The sequence below is a fragment of the Propithecus coquereli genome, unplaced genomic scaffold (assembly GCF_000956105.1).
Source record: "Propithecus coquereli isolate 6110/MARCELLA unplaced genomic scaffold, Pcoq_1.0 Scaffold69, whole genome shotgun sequence".
Taxonomy (NCBI): domain Eukaryota; kingdom Metazoa; phylum Chordata; class Mammalia; order Primates; family Indriidae; genus Propithecus; species Propithecus coquereli.
In genome coordinates this window covers 976,273-992,235 of record NW_012152951.1, presented here as the reverse complement: position 1 = coordinate 992,235, position 15,963 = coordinate 976,273, and the positions used below count along the sequence as shown (strand labels likewise).

Below are 15,963 nucleotides of genomic sequence, written 5' to 3'. Positions count from 1 at the left end.
GAGAAGATTCTGGAACAGAACAGAAGCATGTCATGCTCAATTCTGACTCAGCAATCTTGAGAATTCCCACATAAACCCTTATAATTTCTTTGTAAAAGGAAAGAAACTACTGAGAAGTGGGTGGAACAGAAAGGAAACAGCAAGACTAATATAACCTATCACATGAGTTATAAGAAGGTTGTAAGTATTTAGGGACATACAGTCATCCTTCAGTATGGGGGGAGATTGGTCCCAGGACCCCCACAGATACCAAAATCCATGGGTATTCAAGGCCCACGGTTGGCCCTGCAGAACCACAGATGTGAAAAGTCGGCCCTCCGTGTTTGCTAGTTGTGCCTCCCATGAATCCTGTATTTTCAATCCACATTTGGTGGATAAAATTCTGCTATACGTGCACCCGTGCAGTTCCAACTTGTGCTGTTCAAAGGTCAAATGCAGATCATTTTCTTTAGCTAAAACACGAAAGAGAATTTGTCCTCCCCATGACTGCTGCGTTCCTTTGGTTAACTACCTAGATTTTGAAGTCAACCTGGGCAATTTAGAAGATGTTTTCATTATTTTTAGGTGTATTTACTTTTATGAATTTTTAATTCAATTTTTAATTCATAAAAGCCAGAGAAATGAATTTGGAAATGTTTGTACAAGTAGCAATTGCCAGCTAAAATGAGCTTCTATTTTGAAAGAGAAGAATTGTGAGCAAGCAGGTTAATCTTTTCAGTTATATCTGAGTCATAGTAAATAAAATATTCAAGTAATAATAAATACTCAAGTACGTGTATGTTCAATATTCAATTGCATATTCATAGTCAATATTCAAATTCAAGTAACAAAAGAAGGATGCATTAAAAAACATATTTATATATCACAATAGGACATTAAAGAAAATGAATGTCCTGTTATAAATCAGCCGGCCTTCAATTTATGTAATACATAAAAAGGAACGTGAAACAACAGAGTAAAAATTATTTAACAAACAATGTAAAAATTGTATTGGGATAGCTAGGTTAACTACTTAAAGAATTAGATCCATAGCTTGTGTAAAAAACCAATTAGAGCATACCTTTATGAATAGAGGTGAATATAAAACAAATCATAATTAGAATAAAAGTGTTGATTTATCAGAATAATGGAAAGGTAAAAAAAAAAAAAAAAGTCTTTCTTAGCTTTGATGTGATAGGAAAAAAATTCACAAAGAAAGCCATACTGTTATTTTAAAATATTAAACTATGTAACAAGAAAACAAATAAAAGATGTGCTAGGAAAATACCTGAAGCAAATATATAAATGAATAAATATCACACAAACAATTTCTACAAATTGGTAAGTCTGCCACAACAAGGAAATTGAATTCGTAAGTGTCTGTATTCTAAATGCAATTAAATAAATGTAGTAAATGTTAAGGAAAATCTGCAAAAAACCCTCAAATTTATATATTGAGATAAAGACTATAATACTTTCTAAATTATCAACATTATTTATTTTCAATAAAATTTAAACATTTATGAAGCGTTCTAGTAGATATGAAAAGAAGACTATTTTAGAACTTGTAGGACTCCTAAAACACAAAATCCCTAGATTTCAGCAGCAACGTTGAGTCTTGGGAGTGAATCCCTCATGAATAGATTCCTGCCCTCCCTGGGTGGGAGGTGAGTTCTTCCTCTTGGGAATGGATTTGTTCCTGTGATAGCAGGTTGTTAAAAAGAGTCTGCCTTGCTTGGTTTCTCTCTCTTGCTTCCTCTCTTACCATGTGATCTCTCTGCACACGGCTGCTCCCCTTCCGGCTGCTGAATGGAAGCAGCATGAGGCCTTCACTAGACACAGTTGCCTAATCTTGGACTTTACAGCTACCAGAATCGTGAGGCAAATAAACCTCTTTATCTATTACCCAGCCTCAGGTATTCTACTATAGTAACACAAACAGACTCAGATAAGGAGCAAGGGCTTTGGTGTCTGAGGGCTGTGAGCTGGAATACTAGCTCTACCACTCACCAGCAGTGTGTCCGTGGACGTGTCAGTCCACCGTCGGAGCACTGTCTCTTCAATTGTGAAAGTGAACTACTACTAACCGTAGTGTTCCATTGCTGGGGAGAATTAAGTGATGGAATATGGCAAGGTAGATGTCTGGCTTTTATCACTGGCTGTTTAAAAGTGCTCAATTAGAAGGGACCAGACTTGCTTTTCCGTAGTTCAATGTCCTTGATATTTGCTGCGTTGACCTTGGCTGTAATTATCATAACAGAGATTTCCAGACTTAAAAACCCCATCAAAAAAGAGTTCATTCTGTAACCACAGGTTTCTGGTTTCTTTGCTGAGATTGTTGAGAATAAGATTGTTGAATTTGGCAATGAATTTCAAACATCCAAACTTTACCTTTGAACAAAAATCATTTCAAAACTAAAATTAGAGTCACTAAACCATTTCTCAACTACCCTATGCCAGCAATTACGGGGTGGGGGGTCCCTGAAGGATATGACTTTTCCTAATATGCAAGATAATATCTCAAAAAATTTATGTACATATTTGGGTGAAGCATAATACTACTACTTGCCTATAGCAGAGACTCAAGTGTACCACAGCAATCTTGTCTGGGAGTTTTTATTTCATTTGTTAATTTGAAATTTGTGACCAGCCTTTTGGATACTTTTGTCAAACTTATGTAGGAAGACTTGAGATTTGTCAGAGTGTTATAGGGAAGTGGCCTTAGGGAAGGATGGTTCTCTACCCAGCACACCCAGGCATGGGGCACTGGGTAGGCTGAATCATGTCCCCCCAAAGATAATTGAAGAGACAGTGCTCCGACAGTGGACTGACAAGTCCACGGACACACTGCTGGTGAGTGGTAGAGCTAGTATTCCAGCTCACAGCCCTCAGACACCAAAGCCCTTGCTCCTTATCTGAGTCTGTTTGTGTTCCTATAGTAGAATACCCGAGGCTGGGTAATAGATAAAGAGGTTTATTTGGCTCACGATTCTGGTGGCTGTAAAGTCCAAGATTAGGCAACTGTGTCTAGTGAAGGCCTCATGCTGCTTCCATTCAGCAGCCTGTGACTACATTAATTTATGGGACAAATAGGATTTTGCAGATGTGATTAAGTCAAGGATCTGGAGCAAGGAAGATTATCCTGGATTATCTGGGTGGGCACAAGGTAATCACAAGGGTCCTCATGAGTGAAAGAGGGAGGCAGGAGAGTGTGAATCAGAGAAGGGGATGTTACAGTGGGCGCAGAGGTCAGAGGGTGCGACGATTGCTGGCTTTGAAGGTGGGAGGGGGCCATGAGCCTAGAAATGCAGTAACCTCTAAAAGCTGGAAAAGGCAGGAAAACAGGCTCTTCCTTAGAGCTTCCAGAAGGATTGCAGCCCTGTGAGCACCTTGATTTTTTCCCCCACTAAGATTCATTTGGGACTTCTGTAAGATAATAAATTTGAGTTGCTTTTTAAGCCACTAAGTTAATTTGTTACAGCAGCACCAGGAAACAATGCCAGCACAGTGTGTAGAACTCTCCTCTGTGTGTCTACATGAACTAGGGTGGAAGTGCTGTAAGGAATCCTGTGCCACTGTTGCCTGTGTTTGTTTTAATTTTTTGCCGAAAACAATACAAAATGTTTGGCTGGTCGACTTAGCTGTAGGATCACCTCCACTCCACCAAGACGTGAGAATGTCAACAGTTACCAGTCTCCTCTCCACCTAGGTATAGTCTAAGGCAGAGCAATGAATTCTAATGTCAGAGATTTAGAATCCTGTGGTTGGAAGTATTCCTGCATTCCTTTGTACAAATGAGACCTTTCATTTATTTTTGTTCTGACCTTGCTCTTTAAATTTTCATAGTCCTCATATTAATCAGAAGTAGGGAAGCAATGCATGGGCGTCACTGAGTCTGTGTTGAGGAAGAAATGAAGAAATTGCATGCAACTGTTCAGAAGAAATTCTCTGTTGGCTGTTCCATTCCTAGAATCCAGAGAACAGCTCCAGGTTAAAAAATGCAGTGACCCCTTCGAGTTAGTTAAATATACCAATTCTCCATTCAGACCATCTAGAATTGAAGCCCCACCCCCATATCCCCTGGCTATGGGAGCTTAAGCAGTTAGGGAACCTCTCTATGCTCAGTTCTCCTGTGTGCTACATGGGTACACAAATATTAGCTTAAAGGACTGTTGTAAAAATTAAAAGAAAAAATGTAAAGCACTTAGCACATAGTAAGCACTCCACAAAACTGTTAAACTGTTATAATTGTACTGAGATTTTAGGCACATCTATTGATACTTTCCGAAATAAATCTACTGTCTTAGTTCATTCAGGCTGCTATAACAAAATATCATAAACTGGGTGGCTTAATCACAACAGTTATTTATTTCTGAGAGTGCTAAAAGGCTGGGAAGTCAAAGTTGAAGGCAGATTCACTGTCTAGTGACGACCTGTTTCCTGGTTCCTTTTTGCTGTGTCCTCACAAAGTGGAAGGAATGAGGAGTCTCTGTGGGGCCTCTTTAAAATGACACTAATCCCATTTGTGGCCTGATCACCTCCCAAAGACCCCACCTCCTGATACCATCACTGATGATTAGGTTGCAACACATAAATTTTGAGAGGGCACAAACATTCAGATCACAGCATCTACCAAATCAGAAAAATGAAATTAAAATCTATATGCTTTAGCTTTGAAATTCAGCTTCTCTGAGCCAATTAAGTTGATATTAAGATCCAGATGAACTATTCTTGTGAAGGAGTAAAGAGAGAACATAATGTTTTTATCACACATAATAAGTTGGATCTTTCAAAAGATGAAAATTCACAGTTCAATTATTTTACCTTTGGTAACTCTCTGATTCATAAGTAAGAATAATAAAGTACTTCTGTGATCTGATAATGAATAATTGGGCAAATACATTATTTTTTGAAGTATTTGATCTCTAATCAGATGACCCTTCCCAGGTTCTTCCCAGGAAGAATTTTTTTTCCTGTTGCATTTATCATTCTTGTACTGTTCTCAGCTAACTAAATCTGATGGAGAAAGAAAAATTGAGATTTTCTCAGCCATGGCTTTGCCACCACCTTGCTCCATAGCTCCAGTATTAGGAGAGGATGAACTTCTTTTGAAGATATCTTAAAAGAGAATGTCTGTGATCTTATTTGACATGTCTGATGTTACTGTCTGAGAATCCTTCCTGTTGTTCTGTTCTGTAATTTTATATCTTTGTGACCAGCATCTTTTCATAGTCCATCATCCACATTTTCTTCCTTAACGGTGAGTTTCCACCATGGTTCATGCAGACATTCTCATCTTTCTGTTCCTCTCTAGCTCTGTCTGGAACTCCTACGAAATCCCAAATCAGGCTAAATCTCAGTCTCATTGACTCTTGCCCTTGAATTACAGCAGATGAACATGGTCAGGAAAAAAACACCACTGTGGGGGCTATTTTGCTTGAAGTTCATGACCACAAATTTCAACGTGCACTCTTACTGCCTACTGATTGTATGTTTCTGGGCAGTCCACTCAAGTACTTCGTAGAGGTCTTTCACGCCTTCCTGTCCTCAAATCTGCAACATTTTCTCCCTTTCTCATCACCCTCAGTTAATGATATTTCTCCTAATTTCATCCGAGAAAATAGCAGCTCTCTAAAAAGAACTTCCTACTACCTACTGCTACTATTAAATCTACCCACTTGTACCCAAATCCTCTGCCTTCCTTCCTGTTACAGTGGGTGAGCCAGCTAAGAGCTATTTGAGCCAACCACTCTGCTTGTGCATGGGGTTTCATCTCCCTGGCCCAGCCAAGGTCTTTGCTCCTGCAATTTCTATCTCTTGAAACATCTTTTGTTTTTCCCTTCTTACCTAATACTTTCTATTCAAAGAAGAAAATTGCTTCATTCCCACATATTTTTGCAGCAATGCTTGCATTTTCCCACTCTCTGCTAAAGAAAATCTCCTTGAGAAAGTTGTCTCTATGCACTGTATCGAACTGTTGGCCTCCCTCTCTTTATTGAACTTATTTCAATCAGACTTTTGACCCAATACCTCCAGTGACTTCACTCTAGTCCTCATCATTGCTGGGCTCTACCCAACCAGATCTGATGATCAATTTCAGTCTCCATCTTATTCGACCTTGCATTGGCATTGGACCAATCACATCATTTCCTCTGTCTGGCAGAACACCACACTCTTGTAGCTTCTTCCCTTCCTCATTGGTCACTCCTTTGGTGGATCTTCCTCCTCTTCTCGCCTCTAAATGGCAAAATGCCCCAGGAATCAGTTTTCAGACCTCTTCTCTGTCCTTCCTCCTCAAGGGAATTTCACTAAAGCTCATGGCTTTAAAGACTGTCTGTATGCAGACTTCGAGGTTTATACCTCTGCTCGAATCTCACTTCTGACCTCTGTAGTCATACACTGAATTGCCTACCTGACCTCTCCACATTGAGGTCCTGTAAACTTCTTGAAATTAGTATCCTCCCAAAGAATGTTTTGTTTCCTCCTCCAAGCCTGTTCTTCCCTAAGTGTTCCCCTTCCTAGGAAATGGAACTGCCATTCACCTGGTGGCTCAGCCCCCATCTGCCCCTGCCAGCCTCCAGCTGGGTTCATTCTCAGATCCTTTCTCTCCAACACAACATCAAGCTATAGGTCAGTTCTGTCACCATAGACTTTAAAATACATCCAGAATCCTATCACTTTACAAGATGTTCTCCCACTAATGCCTTAGACAAAGCCTTTGTCTCTTCCCTGAACTATTGCAATAGTCTCAAAAATGAGCTTTTCCCTCAGTGACTCCTTGCAATCTCCACACAGCAGACAGAATGCCACTTCTGAGATGTAAACCAAATCATGTGTCCTTTTCAAAGCCCTCCAATGGCTTCCCCTCCCAATTAGAATAAAATCCAGTCCCTACAGTGACCTAAATGATCTGGCCACGTGGTGGGCTCCAGCCACAGGCACCCTCTCGCTGTTCCTTCTGTGGTCTAAGTACATCCCTGTTCCAGGGCGTCTGCCTGGAATTTTCTTCCTCCATGGTCATGTGTCTCACTTCTCCATTCATTTCGTTCCCTTTATTCTGTCAAAGGTCATCTTCTAAGACGTCCAGGAGATCTTCCTGCCCTCGGTTTTGTCTCATCTCTTCAGAAGTAGTCCATTCTAAATGTGGAGAGTGCTTCTCTGCAAGCAACAACCATGGAAGAAAATCATTTACCTTTGGACAAAGTAAAGATGTAAGATTTAGGATATCCAGATACTTGTGATCAGCAGAGGAGCCTAGTGTAGACCCCAAACCAAGGCAGATTGTTTTGAACTAGACAAAATTCATCTTTGTCTTCTTCTATCTCCATTGTCCCATCTCTGCTCTCTTAAGCCCCCATCCAAAGATACAGTACCGTGCAGGCTTACACTCCAGTTCCCTCCCGGGTCTGTTCTTACTCCCGGAGTGTCTGTGCGTTGAAGCTACTGTCCTCTTCTTCCCATTCTCTGAAACTTCTCAATGGTCACGAGGTGTTTGGAAGAAAAGCTATTTGCTTTAGCTACAGCTGCAAGCTGAGGTGGGGGTGGCACTTCCCGTCAGTGTTCTCATCTTTTGTTACTTCCAGCTTTGTTGGTAAATCATGTGCTCTGTGTTGAATAGTCTCAAGGTCATTGCCATCTGCTATTTATCTGAAGCTCATTGATGAGAAATAATACTCAGTGGGCTGGTGTAAAGGACACAGAGTCCATTTACTGTCTAAAACTCTGGAGGCGCTGTGGTTGGGAGCAAGTGCTTTGGGGTTCAAAAGATCTGGGTTCAAATCCTATTTCTGCCACTTACCAATTGTATGGCCTTAACCAAGTTGCTCAACTCTTAAGTTGGTTTACTCACCCCTAACCCAGGGATACGTAATAAGTCGTCTTCATAATTGTTGTGAGGATTAAAGGAATAATGCTTATTGAGTGCCTGCATCAGTCAATGTTAGCTCTTTTTGTTACTGTTTTTATCATTATTCTTGGGTCAAGTCCAATCTGTAAGGAGTTAATTATCTTGTCTAGTCCATTTTCTCCTCTCTCTGCCCAGATCATTTTATTGAATGTTGCTATGGCATGAGACTTTTAGCTGCCACTGAGGTTGAGTCTAAGAAGCAGCTTTTTTTAAAACCCTTTTACTGTAAGGATGCTATCAGCAACACTGTTTGTAACCTTACACAATGTCTCTTTTTATGGGGCCTCCAGGAGAAATCAGTGTCTGGCGTTAATGCCAAGCAGTCGTACTTCTGAGCATTTGGTTTATTTTAAGCCTGTGGGCAGTAAATTATATAACTGGCCGAGTTTCCCTTCTTGAGTTGGCTGCTAGAAAGCTTAGAGCCAGATTTATGGCCCATTTGTAGGAAGCGCGTCCATTATCATGGGATGCATTTCAAGCCTCATTTCTGCCTCCATTGTGTGCCTCCATCTTTGGTTTGCTTTTTTTTTTTTCTTTTAATGCCTCTTTTATTTCATGTCATTTCAATGTTATTTTTTAAATTTATCCTTGAAAATTGTCTTAAATTATTTCTGAAACAACATGGGGAATAGATAACTAGCTATATAGAGAAAATATGGTTTTAAATAATTTGCTATAGCTCCTGTATTTAAGAGATGTTCAATTAAGAGATATTTGTGGCATAAAATGAATATTGCAGTTGGTAACATTTCAGACTTTGCAAGAAAGGGATAGGGAACAGTGCAGGGGTGGGAATGTTTTGCAGAAAGACAAGGGTGATTTGGGAAACTGCTAGAAGGGAACCACTGAAGACAGGCTGATCCTGGCTCAGGGTGGGAAAGTGTCTGTTGTATGATTGGATTGGTTAATTGATTAGCTATTATGTACTTCTCCAGGGTCAGCTTGTAAAATTAATTTTTACACAGAGAGTTTAAGAAGGTGTGTAAGATCGTGGGTTCAGGAGTCAAAAAAATCTGGATGGAAATTCTGACTCTGCCATTGCCTTGAACAACTTACTTAACTTCACCGTGCCTCAACTTCTGTGTTTGTAAAATGGAGATAAAAGCCTGGTAGGGGTTCTCATGAGAATTAAAGGATAAAATACAGTGATCAGAACTGTGGCTGGACCTCAGCAGGAGTTGATGCTTGTTAGCTGTCATTCTTTTTACTCTTTCTACTTGAGCCCCTGGATTTTCAAAAAGTTGCAAATTGTCAATTTTATAAATGAATTTCCACATAGCAGGGTTGGTCAGGTACTGGTGGGGCTCACGTGGGTGGCAACATTCATGACAAATGTGGATCTTAATAAAAATATATACGATTTATAGGTAAGGCATAGAATTCCCAAATCTATCGGGAGTGTTCCATGGCAACCTCAGAGAAAACGTGTGTTTCCTTTTCTTGGTCTTTCCAAACAAAGAGGAAATTAACATAGCTACTGGGAAGTATTTTATCTTGTTCTCACCATAGATTTGTTCGTGAGAAGTTACACTGTAAATACTGTGCCTTGTCTTTTTTCACCCAAGGGCCATGGTTTTCTTTCTTACATACATGTTGCATTTCCTTATAGCTACAATGAATGAAATGAACTGGTCAAGTGTGTTCTCTTAAAAATAGCGTGGCATGGAAAATTTTAAGATATGGATGTTCTTGGTCTTTCTTCTCTCCTCCCTCCTTCCTCTGCTTCCTGTAATAAAGATCATTTTGCCGTTGTTCACTCAGTGTTTCTCCTTCTATCAGCATCTGATAATGTTCTGACCTCACTCGCCACTCTGTAGTACGAAACCTGAAGTTTGGGTAGAAAGAGATCAGGCTGAAGATGGAGAATAAAAGAATAGAGTTTTCGTTTGCTGGCTTTGCTTGTTAAGAATCTGAGTAATATTCTGAATCTGGTACAATGGGAAAAACTTAAAACAAAAAGCTACAAAAACTAAGCAAATCTACCCACTGCAAATCTGGGGGATGTAGGTTGAGGAAGAGTCAGGAAGCTGAATGCCTGGGAGAGGTAGTTTTTGATGTTTTTGTTTGTGCTGGAAAGCGAGGGCAGGATCTCTGGTGGCCTTTGGGGTGTGAGAGGATCAGGAGGAGAAAGGAAAAGGATTTTTCAGAAGTGTTGCTGTGGTTTATAGGATTCTTTATTATGTTCTTTGAGCTGCGCAGTTAAAGATCGACATTTGATTTTAAATTACTCTTGTTGCTAGGTTATACTTGTTTCAATATGACTGGGCTATAAGAGAGCTGGGATTTATTAGGGTTACACAGATGACTCACAATCTTGAATGTAGCATTGCGATCTAAGTCTAGTACAAAATATGTTTTAAACTTATCATTGAAGTCTAGTGCACATTCTATGATTCTTAGAAACTTTAGAAGTATAACTTCTTCTTCCCTAATTACATTGCATGTAGTTATTTTATTTACTTCTGCTATGTGTAGGTAGGTGGTAAATAAACCAATGATGCCACTCTCATTATGGAGAAGAAATATTTGCTTATAAGTCTGAAAAACAAACACACACACACACCCACAAACAAAAAAACCCCAGCAGATCAAAGGAGAGCCCAGATCCCTTGGTGAGAGATAAACAACAATTAGAGAAAGAGAAGAGGTTTTCAGTTCTTTAGAAGCTAGAATAAAATAGAGTGGTGCTTTTTGGTGGCTAAAGAAGTCGAATTCAGTGGAAGATGTACCAGGTAGAGATTCTGTTCAAGATGCTACGGAGGGAAAGGAAGATTGGACCCAGAATAGAAGCTAACTGGAACAAGCATAAAAATAAAGGTTTATCACGTATTGTGCTGCAGGAGACTGAACTTCAGAAAGGGATGGAAATGTCCAGAAATGAAGAGAGCATTGGGGAACACGTATTGGTAATAGTGGGTTTCTTTTTCTGTTTTCTCTACTTGTACTTATTTTAATTCGTAAATATCTCATGGATTCACCCACTTCCCCACCTTCCATCTCCACCACCTTAAGCACAAGAGCCCATCACCTGCTACCTGGGTAACTGCAGCAGCTTCCTGGCTGGACCCCCTGCCTTCCTCTAGCCGTCTTCCAATCCAGCTTCAGTCCCACTGCCAAAGTGGATTTTGGAGGATACAGATCTGATCGTGCCTCTCGACTGACTGAATGGAATCCCGCAGCTCTCAGTGTAAAGACATAAATCCCTACACGGTTCTCATGATGCGGTGATCACCTTCCTCCCTCACCTCATTTTGTTCCCTTCTCTCTCACTTTGTCTCCCAGCTGCTTAAGCACAGCATCTGCCCTTCCACCACAAAGACCTCTGCAAATATATACATTCCCTCTCCCTGCCTCTTCTCCCTCCACTTGCTTAACTCCTTCCCACCCTTCAGAGCTCAGCTGCGGTAGCACTTCCCAGAGACACCTTTTCTGACTCTTCTCCTTCTAGAAGTCATTTTCTTGCTCTTCATTTTCATGTTCTTGATGTTCCGTACTTTCAAAGAACTTCCCACTTTATATGTTATTTGATTCAAATAGTCTCACTTTCTGGATTTTAAGCTTCCCGTCATCAAAGACCTGAGTGATTTTACCTGTCATCTGATCACTGGCACCTGGCAGAGACGTACACATGGTGAGGGGCACTCGGTTGCTATTGTTGACGGCATGGATGGCTGTAGACAGTTGGATCTCTTTGTGTTTGTACTGAAATTAGCAAAGAAATTTTTGGTGAACTTAAGAACACTAGGCTCTAGATGGTTACACTTGTAGAAACACACTATGAAGGAAGAGTCCAGTGAGTATAAGGGCTGGGTGTCTGCTGGTGGAGGGTCTTCCTGAAACCAGAGTCATAAGAACCAGAAACACTCGAGCGGAGTCAGCCCTGGCAAGAAACCTTGAGTTGCACTACAGAAGGCTTCTCTGGATCTCATTTTATTCCTTGTTATCAAAGAGTTTTCTTAGAAGAAGCACTTCCTCCAATGTTTAACATCTACTGTGTGCTTTAACCCTCCTAATGAGTAGTAATGAAGAAAGAGAACAGTAAAGAAATATTAATTCTCCAACTCTACAAAGACTGCCCAGAAATAAATCTCTTGGATTTTTAAAATATACCTGGCATGGATAGTATCTACATTTATCTATGATTCCTTTTAATTGGTGGCTTTTGTCATTCTACCTCTCATCGTCACTTTTCAATGTTTTGCTTTTAATATATCTCATATTATAACAAAGTGGCTAATTTAACAATTTGTTAGGTCTGTAATTTACCTACATGACCCAAACAGCTAGTTTTATTGACTTTTGATTTGATTTCATTATTGTTAGTACATGGACATTTATTGTAAACAAATACAAAGGCTCAAAAGCTTCAGATTTTTCATTGAGATTGAACTATTTGACCAGTTTTATTTATTTATTTTTTTAAGACTCAACAGTCTGGAGATTTTTTTCCCTACTTGTTAATAAGACAACAGGGTATTTTCACATTTAAAAATCTCAGAAATTCCATATGTCCTGCCAGTTAAAGTCTCAACTCTCTCCTGTGTTGTTCAGGGTGGTCCAGGCTGGGCTGCCAACCCTCCCCTCCACCCTCTTCCCTTTTCCACTCCCCCACTCTCTCACCACCTCCATAGTCTTGGATTCTGTGAATTTATTATTCATTCCAGAAATACTTTGAGGCACTTTTAAAATACAGGTTTAGCATCTGTAACTGAGGTCAAAGTAACAGCAACTTAAACAATCCAGGAGGAAATTTCTCTCTCGTGGTACAGTGCAAATGGCGGCACCCCCGTCTGAGGGAGTGGGGATCTTGCTATCTCATTGCTCTATCCTCCTGAACGTGCAGCTTTCTTCTCATCCTAAGTGACTTTGTTCCAGCTCTCAGCAGTAGCACGTGACTAGGGTGTTGGCACGTGCCGGTTCTGCGTCTGCCCCATGGACCAGAATCTAGTCCCGTGGCCACCCACATGGCAAGGGATGCTGGGATGATCATCGTAGCCAAGTAGCCAGTGTCCATTTCTTTTGCTGTAGGTGAAGCAAAGAGTGGATCTGGAGGGGACAACTGTAAATCTTTGTCATCCCTGGTACATGTCAGTTGCTATGCTGAGTGCTAGGGATATGGAGATGAATAAGGACTGAATTTGGAGGAGAACTCAGTTTAGAATGAGGACTTCGGATATATCCTTGTTGTCTGCATATACCATGAATATGTATACACATTCTTTTTGTACATTCTGGATAAACAGAATTTGTTCTGTGTGTGATCTTCTTTGCTTTTGCATTTGATGCCCTGTTGCCTGGGATTCTCCCCACCCCAGTTTTACATGGGAGGCAATTCTGCCCACTCTGCAAAGGCCAGTCCGAGTGTCCCCGTCTTTGTGAAGCCATTTGTGTTCCTTCCAAGGACAGTTAGGAGGTGTTCCCATTGCACTTAGGCGCTGTGCTCTCTGTCCTCTGTTTTGTAAGTGCCTAGAAGCATGTAGGGACTGTATTTTATTTATTTCATATCCCCAGCACCTTAGCATAGTACTGAGCAAATAGAAGGTGTTCAGTGTTTGCCCAATCAAATAAGTTAGAGCTTGGCATCCTTTTGTGGATTCTTGAATGACAAGGTGGGTGGAATCTCTAATGAACTGGGGAATCTCTCTCATATTGTGTATAAAAATATCACAGTTAATAAAAAGTGAAGTGAATTCCAAATCCAAATTCAGAATCATGGAAGAGAGAGATCATTTCCCCAGTCTTTTCCTCTTTTTCTAACTTTGAGTTAATTTTTATTCTTTATTTCTATTCATTTATTCTAGTAAATGTGTGGTGGTTGAGGTCATGAAGGGGCCTTAAGAAAAAACTTGAACTTGAATTACGTGTTCTCTTCTATTACTTACTGTATTTCTCACTAAGGTTTATTTTTTAAAAAAATCAAACTGAAGTCCTTCCTACTGGGAATATATCTTGTATGGTCCAGAAAATTTTGAATTTTTTTTTCTGGGACTTCATGAGTCAATTCGCAGTGTAATTCAGAAATTTTGTTTTGCTCTAAGTTTCTATTAATAATTGAATCACAAAAGTATCTTTATCGTCCATCTATTGTCTATTGTTTTCCTTTTGAACCTTCAAATACACAGAGGATGAATTAGTATATGATAAAGCCATAGAATTTTCACAGACTGTGTAAATTATGTAAATTACAGGGTGTCACACTATTGCTTATATTACTGATAAACAAAACATATAACCATTTTGGGCCTCGGTTACTTTATGGGACAAATACAAAGATTGAACTAAGGCAGGAATTTTTTTCACCTCTAATAGGCTCTTAGACCATTGATGATAATATAGAGTTGTTACTGCAAATCATAGGTTTTTAGAAATTACTGGTAAAGTGTTAAGAATGATTAGGCTTTCATTTTTCCATGGACCTAAAGAGCATAATAGTGGTTGATCTTAATCTGTGACTTGAAATAATTAACATACCTTCTTAAGTGGCAGCTGTATATGGAGTGACTTGGGCATGGGGGGGGCACATTTGGATCAATAGCTGTGACTCACTATGGGTTTTATATGAATCAGTGTGTATTCATATGGTTGATATACAAATTAATAGTTGAATCTCCACATACTTTAATGGTTCATCTTCTTAGATGCGACATGTACAAAGCCTTTTTGGAACAATGTTAGGACCAGCTCAGTCCCTGAAAACTATGTCTTTTGGGAAAGATATAAATAATATTAATAGCTTATAAGGAGTATTGATTTGTAAACTCCCAGGCTTGGAAGGTAGCCTTATTTAGTTTATTGTATCTAAATCATAGGTGATATATTATCTAATTAATTCAGTCTGACTCTGATCAAATTCACCTATTGGAGTTATGTTAATTTAATATGCTCTAACATAGAAAATGCATATTTGGCAGCGAATACCAAAAAACCTTGCAGCCGCAGTGGTTGAGCAAGTCAGGTCTTGAGGCCGCTCCAGCAATCCTTCTTTACAATTCATGTGAAATACCTACTGCGGGACAAAGCATCTGACAATTTAGAGGGTGTTTCTGTAGTCCTAGGAATCCACAGTGAATTAAAGTCTAGACTCGGTAATTTTTCAGGGTCAGGGGAAGAGGGAGAAATAGCAAATCAGATATGCCCAAAACGTTCCAGAGGTAGCACTGAATCAAAGATGCTGTTGGCAGTCTGTGCATTGTGAGGAAGGCAATAATAGCCGAGCAGCCGCGGAAGCAGGAACGGCAGCGTTCTCAGAAGCAGTCACATAAACAGCAGCAGGAATAGGCCTCCTCTTTGCAAAAAAGCAGGATGCTGCGGGGTCGTGCAATGCAAGATTCTCTGATGCTTCCAAATCTCCCGAGTTGAGAATGGCTACTCTAAAAACGCTGCCAAGAAACTCTGATGATCTGGACAGTCGCAACTCTGTGTTAGCAGTAGTTACTTCAGGCAAATGAATGCTACTTTCTGTAGATTTTTGCAAATAGGCAACCCTCCTGAAGAAGAAGATCTCAGATTACCTGGAACAACAACAACAACAACAACAACAGCAACAACAAAAGACAAACAGGGAGAACAAAGTTTTGGCATGCCTGCAGGAACGGTGGATTTTTTAGAAACTACCTAGGAGGCAGAAGCTAAGTGTTGATTTGCCCGTGCTTCTTACCTGGGAGTAGAAGGTGGGACGAAATGGACAGTGGCTGTGACAAGAAGACAAGACACAGTGCAGCCTGGTGAAGCCACACGCTGACTGCATCCTGCCACCTCTTCATGCAGTGCTGCGGGCTGGTACATCGCCGGCGAGTACGGGTGTCCTATGTAAGTTTCTGTGGCTGTAGAATTGCAGCTGGGACCTGAAAATACTGTTCGTGTCTGTCTGATGCATGTTGCTTCTTTCAGATGTTTTTAATCCTTGCGCTGAACCAACCAGACAATCAGTCGTTTGTACCACGAGTTGTCAAGGCACCTGAGGTATAGGGGATTCTCAGACGTTTTTTTTTTTTTTTTTTTCCTCCTCCCGTTTTTTATCTCTATCTTTTGTGCCATGTTACTCTGCTTAAGGTTGGAAATAACCTGCACGGGGATTG

At 40.2% G+C, this 15,963-nt stretch overlaps 1 protein-coding gene across 7 annotated transcripts in view; it reads left to right on the top strand.

Moving 5' to 3' along the window:
* CACNB2 (calcium channel, voltage-dependent, beta 2 subunit) overlaps window positions 1-15,963 on the top strand; it is a 336,969-nt gene that overhangs the window by 89,649 nt on the left and 231,357 nt on the right. The window contains exon 1 of one of the 7 annotated variants that reach the window (XM_012660947.1): window positions 15,454-15,694. The exons of 5 other annotated variants lie outside the window; for them this stretch is intronic. In XM_012660947.1, coding sequence (XP_012516401.1) covers window positions 15,647-15,694 — 48 coding nt within the window. In that variant the 5' untranslated portion in view covers window positions 15,454-15,646. Of the gene's footprint in view, window positions 1-15,453; window positions 15,695-15,963 lie in introns of those variants that run through there. One more of the 7 variants, XM_012660948.1, reaches the window with a different exon arrangement.